Source organism: Salmo trutta, chromosome 32 (assembly GCF_901001165.1).
Source record: "Salmo trutta chromosome 32, fSalTru1.1, whole genome shotgun sequence".
NCBI lineage: Eukaryota > Metazoa > Chordata > Actinopteri > Salmoniformes > Salmonidae > Salmo > Salmo trutta.
The window spans coordinates 23417144-23435644 of NC_042988.1; the positions used below are offsets into that span (position 1 = coordinate 23417144).

Below are 18501 nucleotides of genomic sequence, written 5' to 3' on the forward strand. Positions count from 1 at the left end.
GGTGTCTACGGAAGGTGGTGATTGACTCCGCTGTCCTGGTGTCGTGAGGGAGCTTGCCAGAACTGTGCTTCCGCAGCGGTAGGGGGGCCAGCAGGCCAGAGGTGGATGAACGCAGTGCCCTTGTTTGGGTGTAGGGCCTGATCAGAGCCTGAAGGTACGAAGGTGCCGTTCCCCTCACAGCTCCGTAGGCAAACACCATGGTCTTGTAGCAGATGCAAGCTTCAACTGGAAGCCAGTGGAGTGTGCGGAGGAGCGGGGTGACGTGAGAGAACTTGGGAAGGTTGAACACCAGACGGGCTGCGGCGTTCTGGATGAGTTGTAGGGGTTTAATGGCACAGGCAGGGAGCCCCGCCAACAGGGAGTTGCAGTAATCCAGATGGGAGATGACAAGTGCCTGGATTAGGACCTGCGCAGCTTCCTGTGTAAGGCAGGGTCGTACTCTGCGAATGTTGTATAGCATGAACCTACAGGATCGGGTCACCGCCATGATGTTAGCGGAGAACGACAGGGTGTTGTCCAGGGTCACGCCGAGGCTCTTAGCACTCTGGGAGGAGGACACAATGGAGTTGTCCACCGTGATGGCGAGATCATGGAAAGGGCAGTCCTTCCCCGGGAGGAAGAGCAGCTCCGTCTTGCAGAGGTTCAGCTTGAGGTGGTGATCCGTCATCCACACTGATATGTCTGCCAGACATGCAGAGATGCAATTCGCCATCTGGTTATCAGAAGGGGGAAAGGAGAAGATGAATTGTGTCGTCTGCGTAGCAATTATAGGAGAGACCATGTGAGGATATGACAGAGCCAAGTGACTTGGTGTATAGCGAGAATAGGAGAGGGCCTAGAACTGAGCCCTGGGGGACACCAGTGGTGAGAGCACGTGGTGCGGAGACGGAGTCTCGCCACACCACCTGGTAGGAGCGACCTGTCAGGTAGGACGCAATCCAACAGTGAGCCGCGCCGGAGATACCCAACTCGGAGAGGGTGGAGAGGAGGATCTGATGGTTCACAGTATCAAAGGCAGCAGATAGGTCTAGAAGGATGAGAGCAGAGGAGAGAGAGTTAGCTTTAGCAGTGCGGAGAGCCTCCGTGACACAGAGAAGAGCAGTCTCAGTTGAATGACCAGCTTTGAAACCTGACTGATTTGGATCGAGAAGTTCATTCTGAGAGAGATAGCAGGAGAGCTGGCCAAGGACGGCACGTTCAAGAGTTTTGGAGAGAAAAGAAAGAAGGGATACTGGTCTGTAGTTGTTGACATCGGAGGGATCGAGTGTAGGTTTTTTGAGAAGGGGTGCAACTCTCGCTCTCTTGAAGACGGAAGGGACGTAGCCAGCGGTCAAGGATGAGTTGATGAGCGAGATGAGGTAAGGGAGAAGGTCTCCGGAAATGGTCTGGAGAAGAGAGGAGGGGATAGGGTCAAGCGGGCAGGTTGTCACAAGACGCAAGATTTCATCTGGAGAGAGAGGGGAGAAAGAGGTCAAAGCATAGGGTAGGGCAATGTGAGCAGGACCAGCGGTGTCGTTTGACTTAACAAATGACGATCGGATGTCGTCGACCTTCTTTTCAAAATGGTTGACGAAGTCATCCGCAGAGAGGGAGGAGGGGGGAGGGGGAGGAGGATTCAGGAGGAAGGAGAAGGTGGCAAAGAGCTTCCTAGGGTTAGAGGCAGATGCTTGGAAGTTAGAGTGGTAGAAAGTGGCTTTAGCAGCAGAAACAGAGGAGGAAAATGTAGAGAGGAGGGAGTGAAAAGATGCCAGGTCCGCAGGGAGGCTAGTTTTTCTCCATTTCCGCTCGGCTGCCCGGAGCCCTGTTCTGTGAGCTCGCAATGAGTCGTCAAGCCACGGAGCAGGAGGGGAGGACCAAGCCGGTCGGGAGGATAGGGGACATAGAGAGTCAAAGGATGCAGAAAGGGAGGAGAGGAGGGTTGAGGAGGCAGAATCAGGAGATTGGTTGGAGAAGGATTGAGCAGAGCGAAGAGATGATAGGATGGAAGAGGAGAGAGTAGAAGGTGAGAGAGAGCGAAGGTTGCGACAGCGCAATACCATCTGAGTAGGGGCAGAGTGAGTAGTGTTGGAGGAGAGCGAGAGGGAAAAGGATACAAGGTAGTGATCGGAGACTTGGAGGGGAGTTGCAGTGAGATTAGTAGAAGAACAGCATCTAGTGAAGATGAGGTCAAGCGTATTGCCTGCCTTGTGAGTAGGGGGGGACGATGAGAGGGTGAGGTCAAAAGAGGAGAGGAGTGGAAAGAAGGAGGCAGAGAGAAATGAGTCAAAGGTAGACGTAGGGAGGTTAAAGTCACCCAGAACTGTGAGGGGTGAGCCATCCTCAGGAAAGGAACTTATCAGGGCGTCAAGCTCATTGATGAACTCTCCAAGGGAACCTGGAGGGCGATAAATGGTAAGGATGTTAAGCTTGAATGGGCTAGTGATTGTGACAGCATGGAATTCAAAGGAGGAGATAGACAGATGGGTCAGGGGAGAAAGAGAGAATACAGGTGTGCCAAGCTTGTAGCGTCATACCCAAGAAGACTCAAGGATGTAATCGCTGCTTATGTAAATGTCATGTTTCCATTTTTTTTAAGCAATGCAAAAATGTCTAGAAACCTGTTTTTGCTTTGTCATTATGGGGTATTATGTTTAGATTGATGAGGGGGGGAAACTATTTAATCAATTTTAGAATAAGGCTGTAACGTAACAAAATGTGGAAAGGGTCAAGGGGACTGAATAATTTCTGTATATGTACTGATGTGTGAGTAACTGTCAGTAATGTGTGTAACTGTCAGTAGGACCTTTTTTTGTCCTATTGTTCTTATTTTAAATGTGTGTGGTTCAGTCCTTGAGCTGTTCTTGTCTATTGATGTTCTGTATTATGTAATGTTTTGTGTGGACCCCAGGAAGAGTAGCTGCCTCTTCAGCAACAGCTAATGGGGATCCTAATAAAATACCACAACAAAAAACAGTGAGGAAAGTAGAGGATGGCGAGCAACGGGTAAGGGAGCCTGAGAGGATCCCTGTGAGTATCGGGCCAGTACAGAGTAACCCAAACAGTTCGTGCTTTAGTAAGGTTGACTTCTTGGCATTTATTGCTATGGTCAGATGTACAGATGGAAAGGAAATCCCAGAAGACTGATTTGGTGGTAGAAGCAGCAGAGACGTTTTGGGTGTTGAGATTTTAGTGCAGAAGAACTACAGGGGGATTTGAGAGAAGGGGTTCCAGCCTCCCAGGGTGACGGACTGGTGTGGGATGTTAGGGCCAAAGTAGTGTGAAGGGGTGGTGGATTTGTTGGGGATAGTGGTGTATATCTAGGGGTGCAATTTATTTTTTCCCCAATTTTACTTTTTGTGAACAAATGTGCAATTCACACTCCGACCTGTGAAAGGCAGCAATATGCAACAAAGCGTATAGTCTGCCGGAAAACAACTCTTAACTGTACTTTTCCACTTCCTTTTTCTACGGCGCTTTTAGAAGAAAGTTGTGACTCGGCTTATTGGCCGAATAAAAGCTGCCGTTTGGTTGTCACAATCTCAAAGGTGAGATTTGAATAAGACATATAAAGATGTATGAACATGTCATGTTTACAATGATGTTTAGGGTAAACATAATGTGAGATGTACTCGAGTGGATGTTACTGCCACCGCAGTTAGCTTAGCAGATTGCTATCTGCCACCTGGCTAACGAGCTAGCAAGCATGCTGGTTAGCTTGCCATAGTGTCCATATGGAAACAGAACGTAGTTGTGCTCACTTGTTGATGTCCCCGATTAATATCCCCTTACTATATTTTGGTGTTGTGACATTGTTGGTTAGCTAAGTTAGGTAACTAGGTCGCCTGCTAATATAATGCTAGCTGGCTAACGTTAGCAAGCTTAGGCTAGGGTATTGTAGATAACGACGTTAGCTATAACTTGTACATTGCATTCTCTGCATGATCATTACTTATGCAATATGCAAATAGTCTATCAATAGCAGTTTCTTAGCATTCCAATGGTTATGTGTCCTGGGTCCGTGATGACTAGGCCACTGCGCAAACTGAAATGCCTAACTAATGTTAGTGCATTGCTGAGTGAAAACAGTGCTATTCATTGACATTGTCTGAGACCCTGCGGCCTAGGTTACTAATCTGATCATCCACTTGCGTATGTACACCCAATTTGTATCTAATATACATAGTATAAGGTAACTAGATATTGTTCATATCTGCGTTTTCATTTGAAATGTTTCCAACATCTGCCCTGACCTCAGACCATGGCGAAGTTCCATGCTCCTGAGATCCAGGACAATCCCTCTGGATGGGGTCCCTGTGCTGTCCCTGAGAAGTTTAAGGACATGCCCTACCAGCCCTTTAGCAAAGGAGACCGCCTGGGAAAGGTTGGTCTTCCTCTGCTGCCTCTCACCTTTAATTAGAAACAGCAGTTTTCCCTGCCTCAAGAGGAGGAAATTAGGCTGACTGATTTACTTTTCTATCCATCTGTGCAGGTGGCTGATTGGACAGGAGCAACCTACCAGGACAAGAGATACACAAGTGGGTTAAATTGTATTTTAGGATTCACGATAATAACATCATATGGTGTAAACATAATCCAGAATATATTGCCTATTCTAAATGTCTATATTCAATATTGATTTTGAGGTATTTCAGACCATGGATGCCATCATTTGACATTTGGTTGTATGTTTTGACAGACAAGTATTCATCTCAGTTTGGGGGTGGTAGTCAGTATGCCTACTTCCATGAGGAGGACGAGACGAGCTTCCAGCTGGTGGACACTGCCAAGACGCAGAAGACTGCCTACCAGAGGAACCGCATGAGGTTTGCTCAGGTACAAGACTAACCTGCTCGACCACACACACACAGTACCCCAAAAAGGCTTTTCTGTGTCACAGTTTCTATAACAGGATGTTCTGTTTTTACAGAGGAATCTGCGCAGGGACAAGGACCGCAGGAACCTGACCCAGTTCAATATGCAGACCCTCCCAAAGAGTGCCAAGCAGAAGGAGAGGTGAGCTGCCTGCAGTTGTTTAGCCAATCCACTGCTAATGTGGCTTTCTAAAACACATGTTGTTCTGGTTTTCTCTATAACTCTGTCTAATCTCACGTGGTTCTGTCCAGGGATCGCATGCGCCTACAGAAAAAGTTCCAGAAGCAGTTTGGCGTTCGTCAGAAGTGGGACCAGAAATCCCAGGTATGGGAAGATCAACAATGCATGTGGATTGTTTTATCAGTGCCTCCACGGACATCTGAACTGTATTGTCATACCCCTCAGATAACATCTGATGTAGTCGTATGAAGTTTCTGGCAACAGTCTTCACAAACACCTGCTAACGCTACCATACGTGCCTGTCTCTCCTCCCTCCCCTTTCCCTTTCCCCCCTCATACCTTTCATTTCAAGGCCCAGTTGAAACCCCGGGACTCGTCGGTGGAGGTCCGGAGTGACTGGGAGGTGAAGGAGGAGATGGACTTCCCCAGGCTGATGAAGATGAGATACATGGAGGTGGAGGACCCCACTGACATGTGAGTGACTTATCAACACTGCATCTGTGCTCAAACCAAGGGAGAACGACTGCCCCCTCGCGTTGAGTTCAAGTTGATGGACGACCGCGGTACTGCGGGCATTGTTTCCACAAAACAGGATCCCCCATTATAGTGAAAGGGGAAATGGTGCTCTTTGTGGTCAGTATTTGTGGATGTATATAAACAAAATATTCAATTCAATTATAGCTTCTATTTCAGCAGATGTATGTCCTTGAACAAATTACTTTAAAATCACAAAGTTATAAGAATAATCTAGTTGCTAATGGCAGCCTGCAGTACCTCTTTCGGCCTTCAACTTGAGTTACTCTATGAGAGGGAGCAGCACTGAGCTTGCTTTCAACGTCACTTCATAGAATAGGTTTCCAACAACTCCTCTGTGTGAAAGGATGGTGACGTGCTGAAATGACACTTCCTTATCATGAAATGCGCCACTGAGTATTCTCATAGGAAACAATGGGGTGATGTCATCGATGGCTTTGTCCATATTTTTTACAGTGTCTCAATCACACAGTTCAGAACAAAACCCACAGTCTGAATAACATGATGTTCAAGCTGCTTTTCACCTGCATTGAGTCTAGTCTGTTTTTTTTCCCTTTTTGTTTCTACTGGAAGACAATATTATATCCACATGAAGTCAATTGATTTTCTTTCTCCCTCAGTGAGTGCTGTGGTGCGTTGGAGTACTACGACAAGGCCTTTGACCGCGTCACCACTCGCAACGAGAAGCCTCTCAAGAGCATCAAGAGGATCTTTCACACAGTCACCACCACTGACGACCCGGTCATCCGCAAGGTACACACTCTCAATTCCACACTTGTACAGCACTGTGCCAGGTACAATAAGCCAGAGCAACATATTATTGATTCAGTCCTGCTCTGATGTAAATCCTTCCCTATACCCTCCTCTCTGCAGTTGGCTAAGACCCAGGGCAATGTGTTTGCCACTGATGCCATCCTGGCCACCCTGATGTGCTGCACACGCTCAGTCAACTCCTGGGACATCATTGTGCAGAGAGTGGGCAACAAGCTCTTCTTTGACAAGAGAGACAACTCTGACTTTGGTGAGGCTATCTCAAGTTAATCTATTCAGCTGTTGGTCCATCTATGACTGGTCAAGGAAGTCTTGTTTACTAGTGAATCAGTAGTTATACTTTATATCAAACTCTCTAATATTTAAGTCTTCTTGTCATAATGCCAATGTTTAGGGGTGCGTTCGGTTTTTGTGCATTCGGCTCATCTATCCATCTGTAACTGTACGTGTCAGATCTGTTGACGGTGAGTGAGACTGCCAACGAGCCACCACAGGATGAGGGCAACTCATTCAACTCACCCCGTAACCTGGCCATGGAGGCTACCTACATCAACCATAACTTCAGCCAGCAGTGTCTGCGCATGGTAAGACCACTACAATTATACACCAATGGACATGTCTAGTGACATTCCTTCAATGTGAGTGTGATGTGTGAAAAGTCCAACCATTTCTGCCATTGTAAAGAATACATTTGAATTGGATGTTAATTCTTTCAGTTCTAATACGATGCCGTGTCTTTGTTTCCCCTCAGGGTGGGGAGAGGCACAAGTTCCCTAACCCCAACCCATTTGTAGAGGAGGACATAGACAAGAGTGAGGTGGCCTCTGTTGCCTACAGGTGGGTACTGACCCCTGCTGCTCTCTCATGCTGCTCTCACTACTGCAGACCATCTAATCAGTCAGACCATCTAATCACAGTTAGTTAATTCACATCTGTAAGTCGTCTTTTTTTACATTTTTTTTGGTACTCCTGTTTTTAAATGGATCCATGTGATGTGTCCTGCTGGACTCTGGGTTAGTGTTGAGGGCTGTAGCTGTGTAGACCTGTAAACTCACCTGTTTCTGTCTCAGGTACCGCCGCTGGAAGCTGGGGGAGGATATTGACCTGATTGTACGCTGTGAGCACGATGGAGTGATGACCGGGGCCAATGGAGAGGTGTCCTTCATCAACGTCAAGACCCTCAACGAGTGGGACTCCCGGGTGAGAGGAGGAACGAGTGATGACAGAAAAGACAGTAATAGATATTTGATACTTAATGTTGAATGTTTTGTTCTTGTCTTAAGCATTGTAATGGAGTGGACTGGCGTCAGAAGCTGGACTCTCAGAGAGGAGCTGTTCTGGCCACCGAGCTGAAGAACAACAGCTACAAACTGGCTCGCTGGACCTGCTGTGCCATGCTGGCTGGCTCAGAGTACCTCAAGCTAGGGTCAGTGCGACTATATACTGTTCACAGCAACCATTTTTCACCTTCAAATTGTCCATAAATTCACTTGGTTATGAGCTGAATAGCTTGGTACATCCTCTGTTATTAAACAATTCAACCGACCTCCATCAGTTAAATCCCCTGCCTTCCCGTCTCCAGGTACGTGTCTCGTTATCACGCGAAGGACTCTGCGCGCCACGTGGTCCTGGGCACCCAGCAGTTCCAGCCAACTGAGTTTGCCAGCCAGATCAACTTGAGCATGGAGAACGCCTGGGGCATCCTCCGCTGCGTCATCGACATCTGCCGCAAGCTGGAGGAGGGAAAGTACCTCATCCTTAAGGACCCCAACAAGGTGAGCCCGGGACTGCTGACCATTGAGCCTCTGTGACCGCTGACCATGGAGCAGAGCATGCCCTTGACTGTTTCTGTAGAGCGCTGCCAATGACTTGAAAGACTAGTACTTGTCTCTGCAACTTGTAGTAGTTGATTTCCCCCATTGTCTGTCGGTGTCTGCACACAGAGCTCTACAAATGTTAGTGTTCCTTACAGAGAGTCAATATCATCATTGTTGGTTTGTGTGCTTTTGCCAACAGCAAGTGATCCGCGTGTATAGCTTGCCTGACGGGACCTTCAGCTCAGATGAAGATGAAGAAGATGATGATGATGATGATGAAGAGGACGAGGAGGAGGAAGGTGAGGACTGCCACCATTGCACTATGCGGTACCTGTACTATGTTCACAGGGAATTTGGAAAGTATTCAGACCACTTTTTCCACATTTTGTTACGTTACAGCCTTATTCTAAAATTAATTAAATAACTGTTTTCCCTTCATCAATCTACACACAATACCCCGTAATAACAAATCGAAATCAGGTTTTTAGAATTATTTGCACACCAAAAAAAGCTATATCTTTTTAAGTATTCAGAACCTTTAGTATGAGACTCGAAATTGAGCTCAGGTGCATTCTGTTTCCATTGAAAACAAAATGTATAAGAATAACAAATAATTAAAGAGCAGCAGTAAATAACAATAGCGGGGCTATATACAGGGAGTACCGGTACAGAGAATGTTTTAAGGTAATATATACATGTAGGTAGAGTTATTACAGTGACTATGCATAGATAGTAACAGAGAGTAGTGGCAGTGTAGAAGGGGGGGCAGCAATGCAAGTAGTCTGGGTAGCCATTTGATTAGGTGTTCAGGAGTCTTATGGCTTGGGGGTAGAAGCTGTTTAGAAGCCTCTTGGTCTAGACTTGGCGCTCCGGTACCGCTTGTCGTGAGGTAGCAGAGAGAACAGTCTATGACTAGGGTGGCTGGAGTCTTTGACAATTATTTTTAGGGCCTTCCTCTGACACCGCCTGGTATAGAGGTCCTGGATGGCAAGAAGCTTGACCCCAGTGATGTACTTTGCTGTACGCACTACCCTCTGTAGTGCCTTGCGGTCGGAGGCCGAGCAGTTGCCATACCAGGCAGTGATGCAACCCATGCCACATCTTTTCAGTCTCCTGAGGGGGAATAGGTTTTGTCATGCCCTCTTCACGACTGTCTTGGTGTGCTTGGACCATGTTACTTTGTTGGTGATGTGAACGCCAAGGAACTTGAAGCTCTCAACCAGCTCCACTACAACCCCGTCGATGACAATGGTGGTGTGCTCAGTCTTCCTTTTCCTTTAGTCCACAATCATCTCCTTTGTCTTGATCACGTAGAGACATTTTTTAAAACATTTTAGTCATTTTAGCAGACGCTCATATCCAGAGTGACTTACAGTAGAGTGCATACATTTTTATTACATTTTTACATACTGGCCCCCCATGGGAATCGAACCCACAACCCTGGCGTTGCAAGCGCCATGCTCTACCAACTGAGCTTCAGTGGGACGAGAGGGAGAGGTTATTGTCCTTGCACCACACGGTCAGGTCTCTGACCTCCCTATAGTCTGTCATCATTGACGGTGATCAGGCCTACCACTGTTGTCATCGGCAAACTTAATTATGGTGTTGGAGTTGTGCCTGGCCGTGCAGTCATGAGTGAACAGAGAGTACAGGAGGGGACTGAGCACGCACCCCTGAGGGGCCCCCGTGTTGAGGATCAGTGTGGCGGATGTGTTGTTACCTACCCTTACCACCTGTGGGCGGCCCGTCAGGAAGTCCAAGATCCAGTTGCAGAAGGAGGTGTTTAGTTCCAGGGTCCTTAGCTTAGTGATGAGCTTTGAGGGCACTATGGTGTTGGATGCTGAGCTGTAGTCAATGAATAGCATTCTCACATAGGTGTTCCTTTTGTCCAGGTGTGAAAGGACAGTGTGGAGTGCAATAGAGTTTGCATCATCTGTGGATCTGTTGGGGCGGTATGCATGTTGGAGTGGGTCTAGGGTTTCTGGGATAATGGTGTTGATGTGAGCCATGACCAGCCTTTTAATGCATTTCATGGCTACAGACGTGAGTGCTACGGGTCGGTAGTCATTCAGGCAGGTTACCTTAGTGTCCTTGAGCACATGGACTATGGTGGTCTGCTTGAAACATGTTGGTATTACAGACTCAGACAGGGAGAAGTTGAAAATGTCAATGAAGACACTTGCCAGTTGGTCAGTGCATGCTCGGAGTACACGTCCTGGTAATCCATCTGGCCTTGTGAATGTTGACCTGTTTAAAGGTCTTACTCACATCAGCTGCGGAGCGTATGATCACACAGTCATCCGGAACAGCTGATGCTCACATGCATGTTTCATTGTTACTTGCCTCAAAGCGAGCATAGAAGTTATTTAGCTCATCTGGTAGGCTCGGGTCATCATCCTTCAGATGTTTCTACAACTTGATTGGAGTGCACCTGTGGTAAATTCAATTGATTGGACATGATTAGGAAAGGCACACACATGTCTATATAGGGTCCCATAGTTGACAGTGGATGTCAGAGCAGAAACCAAGCCATTAGGTCGAAGAAATTGTCCGTAGAGCTCCGAGACAGGATTGTGTCGAGGCACAGATCTGGGGAAGGGTACCAAAACATTTCTGCAGCATTGAAGTTCCGCAAGAATACAGTGGCCTCCATTCTTAAATGGAAGACGTTTGAGACCACCAAGACTCTTCCTAGAGCTGGCCGCCCAGCCAAACTGAGCAATCGGGGGACATGTGCCTTGATCAGGGAGGTTACCATGAACCCGATGGTCACTCTGACAGAGCTCTGGAGTTCCTTTGTGGAGATGGAAGAACCTTCCAGAAAGACAACCATCTCCGCAGAACTTGTGGTGGTTCATTTCTTTACTATCAAATGAGGAGAGACAAACTTATCACACAAGTCAGTTATACTTAAACTAAATCTTTAATAGTGAGAGCTTTGCAATAGCAATGGCTGGTCGACAAATCATCATTTGATGATCCGTTGAGAGCGCCGATACAAAAGTACAAAGGTCTTTTATAGTCAAGATACACCCCTTTCAACCTACATGATGAACAACAGATATATAGAATGGGTCACAAGGTTAAGATTTGTATGAAAGATACCTATAATACATAGCAGACACTATCTGCTGTGTCAACCGTTTTCATTGTATAGACCAGTGTCTGGTCCTCCTACTCCAAACTGGAACCATCTCACCCTGGTACGGTATAGCACAAACATTACCTCATGTTCTCTGGAATGCTCTTTAGGTTTTATCACCCAAAGATATTGGGAGATAACACTGACAGGAGATTTACAGAGGCCCATCCTCAGTAGAACACACACACAATAGTTAAGAATACTCTATTCTGTCGAATAAAACAACCATTTGATGCAATAAAAGTATTATAACATAATCTTGCAATTTTTCCTCACACACTCCACCAATCAGGCCTTTATGGCCAGAAGGAAGGCACTCCTCAGTAAAAGGCGCATGACAGCCCACTTGGAGTTTGCCAAAAGGCACCTAAAGACTCTCAGACCATACGAAACAAGATTCTCTGGTCTGATTTAACTATTTAGCCTGAATGCCAAGCATCACGTCTGGAGGAAACCAGGCACCGCTCATCAACTGGCCAGTACCATCCCTACAGTGAAGCATGGTGGTAGCAGTATCATGCTGTGGGGATGTTTTTCAGGGCAGGGACTGGGAGACTAGTCAGGATCGAGGGAAAGATGAACCGAGCAAACAAAGTACAGAACCTGCTCCAGAGTGCTCAGGACCTCAGACTGGGAAAAAGGTTCACCTTCCAACAGGACAGCGACCCTAAGCACACAGCCAAGACAGCGCAGGAGTGGCTTCAGGACAAGTATCTGAATGTCCTTGAGTGGCCCAGCAAGAGCCCGGACTTGAAGCCGATCTAAAGTCTAGAGACCTGAAAATAGCTGTGTAGTGACGCTCCCTATCCAACCTGACAGAGCTTGAGAGGATCTGCAGAGAAATGGGAGAAACTCCCCAAATGCAGGTGTGCCAAGCTTGTAGCGTCATACTCAAGGCTGTAATCGCTGCCGAAGGTGCTTCAACAAAGTACTGAGTAAAGGGTCAGAATACTTATGTACAGGGGCGAAAATCTGATATCAACTTTGAGGGGGACAATTACATGACATTTTCTCAAGAGCAATTCCTGAGGGGGACACCAAAAGTAGTGCTGTAACACAGCCTACATTGTAATATGGTAAATGTATATTGAGGAACCAAAGAAATAAGGTGTTTGCCGTACTCCTAACTACCGGTACCCAAAACTACACAACTACTCACAACAGCAATACCATTGCCTTTAACAAATCTTAGTTCAGTCACCAGTTTAAGTTGAGAGTGGGGGTATCCATGGCATTTTCCAATTATGTTCCTATTTTACAAGTAAAAAAAATTGAGAACCTTTCATAATGTTGCCAAACAAAGACTCAACAAACTTACCTGAGACTCCGTCTCTGCCAGTCTGTCCCTGCATATCTGTCCCCAACTCTGCTGTCTGTGTGCCATCTGTTGCCTGCTCTGCCTAATGACATCATTGTGAAACATTTCCATTAGAATTTCATTTCTTTCTTATGAACATTTTATCAACTAGTCTTTGAGATATTAGGCTACTAGGGTTCTTTGCGTTTTGGTGTACTGAAAAATACTCTGATGTCCGTCTTTTATTTTTCTGCCATTTTTCTACCTGGGTGGCTGGCTACACACACACACACACAGTGTGTAGGTTATTTACAGTAGGAGATGGGCTTATATCATTTTATCTTTTATCATTCTATTTGGGCTTCGATCTAAAAGGTAGCTAGCAAATGTGAAACGGATTAAAATGACAAGAGTTGACAGCTGTATGAGTTCACCATTTACACAACATATGCTGCAACCTTTTGTAATTTTAATAGTTTGTTTCATATTGGCTGGCTTCCAACAATAGTTGAATTTGCAAAGCAAGCGAGCACCAATTCCGTTTCAGTGGTGTTTGCTATAATCTTTGCTACCCGGGTTAAATAAAATAAATAAATAAAAGTTCCCTTGCGACAATTTAGCTTTTGCAACGAGACCATTAAATATATTTAAGACAATGGTAGAAGAAGAGTGTAGTTCTGTTCAGTTTGGACTTCAGTTTATCGCTAACCTTATCACAGGGACTTTGAAGCACTAACTTACATCATCTGCATGCTGATCTCGGAATAAATTGACGATAGCAAAGATTCCATCTTTGACGAGGCCACATAAATGGAATAGGTACTAGCTAGCTTAATAGTTAATATTTGCACGCTAGCTCTGCATATTCAGCTAGTGTGTGCGCGATTGACTGGATTAACTTTACGTCAGTTACGTTCATTGAGTGCCGTTCAGACAGTAGACACGACCTCTCTGTTACCTTGCCAGTGGATCAAACCATTGTGAGGAAAAGGGTGGGGGGGTCGCAATCTTTTGAAACTTAAAAACGCGCTATTAAGTGTCTATAATCAGCACAATTGCTTTCATTGCGTATTATTAATATTATTTAAATTACATAGTTATTTTTCAGTGATATATTGGGGGGGACAAATCATATTTTTCCCAGGATGGGGGGGTCGTGTCCCCCCCGTCCCCCCTGGGATTTCCGCCCCTGCTTATGTACATGTGAAATCCCAGTTTTTTATTTTTTATAAATTTGCAAAAATGCCTAAACCTGTTTTTGCTTTGTCATTATGGGGTATTGTGTGTAGATTGAGGGGGAGAAATGATGTTACTGCCTTATTCTAAAATGGATTACAATGTGGAACAGTGAAGGGGTCTGAATACTTTCCGAAAGCACTGTATATATTACAATGTGTGGCCAGTGGTCTCTGAACATTTTAAATGATTTATGTGATTGTATTCTGTCTAATGGTTTGTAAGTAATGTGATTAATAGTTGAGTTTTTGTACAATACATTTTGAATGTGCTGAATGACTTATGTTTACTGATTTTAAAGTCCTTTTCTCCCCCCTTATTTCTCTCTCCTCCCTGTCCTCCTTTTCTAGATGAACAAGAACCCTAAGGTGTGGCAGTTGCACTAGTGACCAGGTGGCCTGCATCACACAGAAAATACTCCCTCATTACATTCAAATAAAGATCTGAGAAACTGTCTCGTTTCCATTTATTTTGTATTTTCTCCTACTAAAAGGAGAGATCATTATTTTCTTACTGAAAAATAATTACTAAGCAGGCATGAGTCATCAAAATGAGTCATGATGAGGATTCCTATTCTGCTCATCTGTGAAGTGTATATGTTGTTGATAGCAATTGAGTATTCTGGTATATTTAGATACTTGACCTTTTCTGTATAAAGAAAGGTTGAGTGAATGGTTACTGGGTAGTTGGTGGGCAGAGCTACATAAATCTGACTGCTGATCTATGTCCCAGATTACTTCTGAAGGGGGTTAAACCAAGGCCTCATACCATTTTAAAGGATTCATAAATTGTGTTACAATAAACTGTAAGGAGACCTCTGTGTGTGTGTGTGTGTGTGTGTGTGTTAACACCTGTTTTGAGTGTTGTGCCCTAGAGACACTATCAGAAGGCGGAAACTGCCTACGCTCAGACTCCTGTCTTGGCCCCACTGTGGCTGAGGTTCTGAGAACACAAGGCTGCCAGAAGATGCTTTGACTCGTTCACCTTGTTATGACCCTATACTTATGATGAAAGGTCAAGTTTTGGTCAAACCCACTTCTGAGCTTTTAATTGCTGACAAGATGGTTGCTGCTGTCAGGGGAAGGTTAGATTTATTAAAATGTTGCAGGGAAAGTCACGCAAGGAGGACTGGGGAGGCTATATGAGTTACAGGATGTCTTAGATATTTTGCAGAACCTGGGGTGAGCTATCATGTACTGTATTCTGTACCAACTTCTGCCTACAATTGTATTACTAAAGGAGAATTTTAAATGTTTCCTTTCTACTACCAATATACAGTTGAAGTCGGAAGTTTACATATACCTTAGCCAAATACATTTAAACTCAGTTTTTCACAATTCCTGACATTTAATCCTGTTAAAAAAATTCCATGTCTTAGGTCAGTTCGGATCACCACTTTCTTTTAAGAATGTGAAATGTCACAATAATAGTAGAGAGAATTATTTATTTCAGCTTTTATTTCTTTCATCACATTCCCAGTGGGTCAGAAGTTTACATACACTCAATTTGTATTTGGTAGCATTGCCTTTAAATTGTTTAACTTGGGTCAAACGTTTCAGGTAGCCTTCCACAAGCTTCCCACAATAAGTTGGGTGAATTTTGTCCCATTCCTCCTGACAGAGCTGGCGTAACTGAGTCAGGTTTGTAGGCCTCCTTGCTCACACACGCTTTTTTAGTTCTGCCCACAAATTTTCTATGGGATTGAGGTCAGGGCTTTGTGATGGCCATTCCAATACCTTGACTTTGTTGTCCTTAAGCCAATTCGCCACAACTGGAAGTATGCTTGGGGTCATTGTCCATTTGGAAGACCCATTTGTGACCAAGCTTTAACTTCCTGACTGATGTCTTGAGATGTTGCTTCAATATATCCACATAATTTTCCATCCTCATGTCATCTATTTTGTGAAGCGCCCCAGTCCCTCCTGCAGCAAAGCACCCCCACAATATGATGCTGCCACCCCCGTGCTTCACAGTTGGGATGGTGTCTTTGGCTGGCAAGCCTCCCACTTTTTCCTCCAAACATAAATATGGTCATTATGGCCAAACAGTTCTATTTTTGTTTCATCAGACAAGAGGACATTTCTCCAAAAAGTACGATTTTTGTCCCCATGTGCAGTTGCAAACCGTAGTCTGCCTTTTTTATGGCTGTTTCGGAGCAGTGGCTTCTTCCTTGCTGAGCGGCCTTTCAGGTTATGTCGATATAGGACTTGTTTTACTGTGAATATAGATACTTTTGTACCTGTTTCCTCCAGCATCTTCACAAGGTCCTTTGCTGTTGTTCTGGGATTGATTTGCACTTTTCGCACCAAAGTACATTCACCTCTAGGAAACATAACGCATCTCCTTCCTGAGCGGCATGACGGCTGTGTGGCCCCATGGTGTTTATACTTGTGTACTATTGTTTGTACAGATGAACGTGGTACCTTCAGGCGTTTGGAAATTGCTCCCAAGGATGAACCAGACTTGTGGAGGTCTATCATTTTTTCTGAGGTCTTGGCTGATTTCTTTTGATTTTCCCATGATGTCAAGCAAAGAGGCACTGAGTTTGAAGGTAGGCCTTGAAATACATCCACAGGTACACCTCCAATTGACTCAAATGATGTCAATTAGCCTATCAGAAGCTTCTAAAGCCATGACATCATTTTCTGGAATTTTCCAAGCTGTTTTAAAGCACAGTCAACTGTGTATGCAAACTTCTGACCCACTGGAATTGTGATACAGTGAAATAATCTGTCTGTAAACAATTGTTGGAAAAATGACTTGTGTCTTGTACAAAGTAGATGTCCTAACCGATTTGCCAAAACTATAATTTGTTAACAAGAAATTTGTGGAGTTTTATTGACTCCAACCTAACTGTATGTAAACTTCTGACTTCAACTGTATATATATATCAGTTTGATAATTATAGAGACCTGATCATCTGTTGAAGAACTTGATCAACACTTCCAAGGCATGTCACCCATCTGCTCCTCAAACACCTGGTCAAAGCTGAGCTACTGTAAAGGGGTTCTGCCAGTCGATGCATTTATCTGCCAAAGAATGAATATGTAGCTGTTTGAGATGGACCTTCAGCCATCAAACATAACATGACCTTCATTCTTTACTAATCTTGTTTGCCAGAGATGTGTTACTACTGATAAGTGAGTCTGTTTCGTTATTGCCAGGGCCCTGTCCAGAAACAACACTTCCCAATTTATCAGGCACTGAGCCAGTGTACAAAAGTTGAGTCTTCAGGCACAATAAAGAAGCTGTTCCCATGCAGTGTCACAGACAGACTGTTATTTCCTGCCATGGTAGTGTTGTCAAGCTGGATGAACATTCAAGCAGTCCCACTGTGAAATTTGGATTCCTCGGACAGTAAAGATTGATTAGTAGGGTATGGCTATAGACCGTAAGCCATTCAGACAAGACGTCCCAAGATGGGAGGGGAGAGGAATGACTGGGGAAAACTGCTACTGTATACATTCAATTCTGATGAAAGTGGAGTATTTTTGAAGGCACAGGTTGTATGTTGCCATATCATACAAGTATGACAAACAGTCGATTCAGATGAGGTCATGGTGGAAATGGAAGACACTGGAAGATCAGATTCTCAACCAGGTCAGTTTTTGATCAATCCTGGCAAAACTAGAAACAGGAAGAGAAAACGCACACTGCAGTCAGATAAACTGTCTCTCAATACAATGATTGTAATGATCTCATGAGTGATTTTCATTCACAGCTATAATACTGTGAGAAAAGGTTGGTTAAAGAGATATGCAATAAAATATAATTGTTATTCTCTTTGTTCATTTCGCCCAAGCATTCCCTCTCTGTGGTCTCAGGGTTGTGAATAATCCTTATCGGAGAGAGGCGGGGAAGAGTGCTGTGGGCAACACCATCCTGGGCAGAGGGGCAGGTGACAGTGGTGAACATGACTGGTTGGGAGGGGTTCCCCTCCAGGGACTTCTCTCTGGGGGTCCGGAGGGAGATTGTCCGCAGCAATCCTGGAGGAGGTCAGGGAGAAGTAGGAGAGGAGGCACCAGGAGGAGGACAGGGACAGAAAGGAGATGGAGGAGACAGGGGAGAGTCCACAAGATGGCAGAAAAGGAGATGCACAGATGAGAAATCAGACAGTGAGTAAAACACTATACTATACCTAAAGTACTCACTGAGAAAGTTGTTTAATGTGATGCCTAAATATGCCCAGCACTTGTCAAATGAGACAGACAATATATACTGTATGTCTGCCAGTATTTATTCAATGTATCTAAACGATAAAGAATGGAATGTAAAAATACATTGTACTTACACATCTTGTGGTTCAACAGCAGGTGTGGAAAGCAGACCTTGCTGACTTCCTGATTAACTTTATACCTACTACAGTCCAAAATACATTCATATCTTCCACTATTTTTAGATTGGTAAGTTAGGCTAGCCAGCTATCTTAACTTGTGGTAATCATGGCTGAATACCAACCGGGCACGCAGGGCATGTGCCCAGGGGCCCTGACCTCCATGGGGCCCTCATTGATTTTGTTAATCACTCTCACTCATATCATTAACATGGCATAAGTCTTGGCAAAATGTGTAGAATTACAGGAGATTAGCTTTAAAACAGAAAACATTTCTCTCCACCCCATGGCAAATTGGATAGAATTGAAGGAAAGTTGCTGTAAAACTGCACATTTGTTC

The 18501-nt window shown here is 44.8% G+C and overlaps 1 protein-coding gene across 2 annotated transcripts; it reads left to right on the forward strand.

The window, feature by feature from the left end:
* Positions 1 to 3426: 3426 nt before the first annotated feature.
* Positions 3427 to 14644, forward strand: LOC115171462 (eukaryotic translation initiation factor 3 subunit D). Of its 2 annotated transcripts, none has more exons than XM_029728288.1 (16): positions 3427 to 3524; positions 4235 to 4360; positions 4469 to 4514; positions 4676 to 4812; positions 4907 to 4992; positions 5103 to 5175; positions 5384 to 5505; positions 6186 to 6318; positions 6439 to 6586; positions 6790 to 6920; positions 7088 to 7173; positions 7407 to 7536; positions 7620 to 7762; positions 7919 to 8111; positions 8353 to 8452; positions 14179 to 14644. In XM_029728288.1, exons 2-16 carry the CDS (start codon positions 4238 to 4240, stop codon positions 14193 to 14195), a joined length of 1668 nt encoding a protein of 555 aa, XP_029584148.1. In that variant the 5' UTR covers positions 3427 to 3524; positions 4235 to 4237; the 3' UTR covers positions 14196 to 14644. The 2 variants fall into 2 exon arrangements, with proteins under 2 accessions (XP_029584148.1, XP_029584149.1); XM_029728289.1 differs by having other exon boundaries at positions 5390 to 5505.
* Positions 14645 to 18501: the final 3857 nt, after the last annotated feature.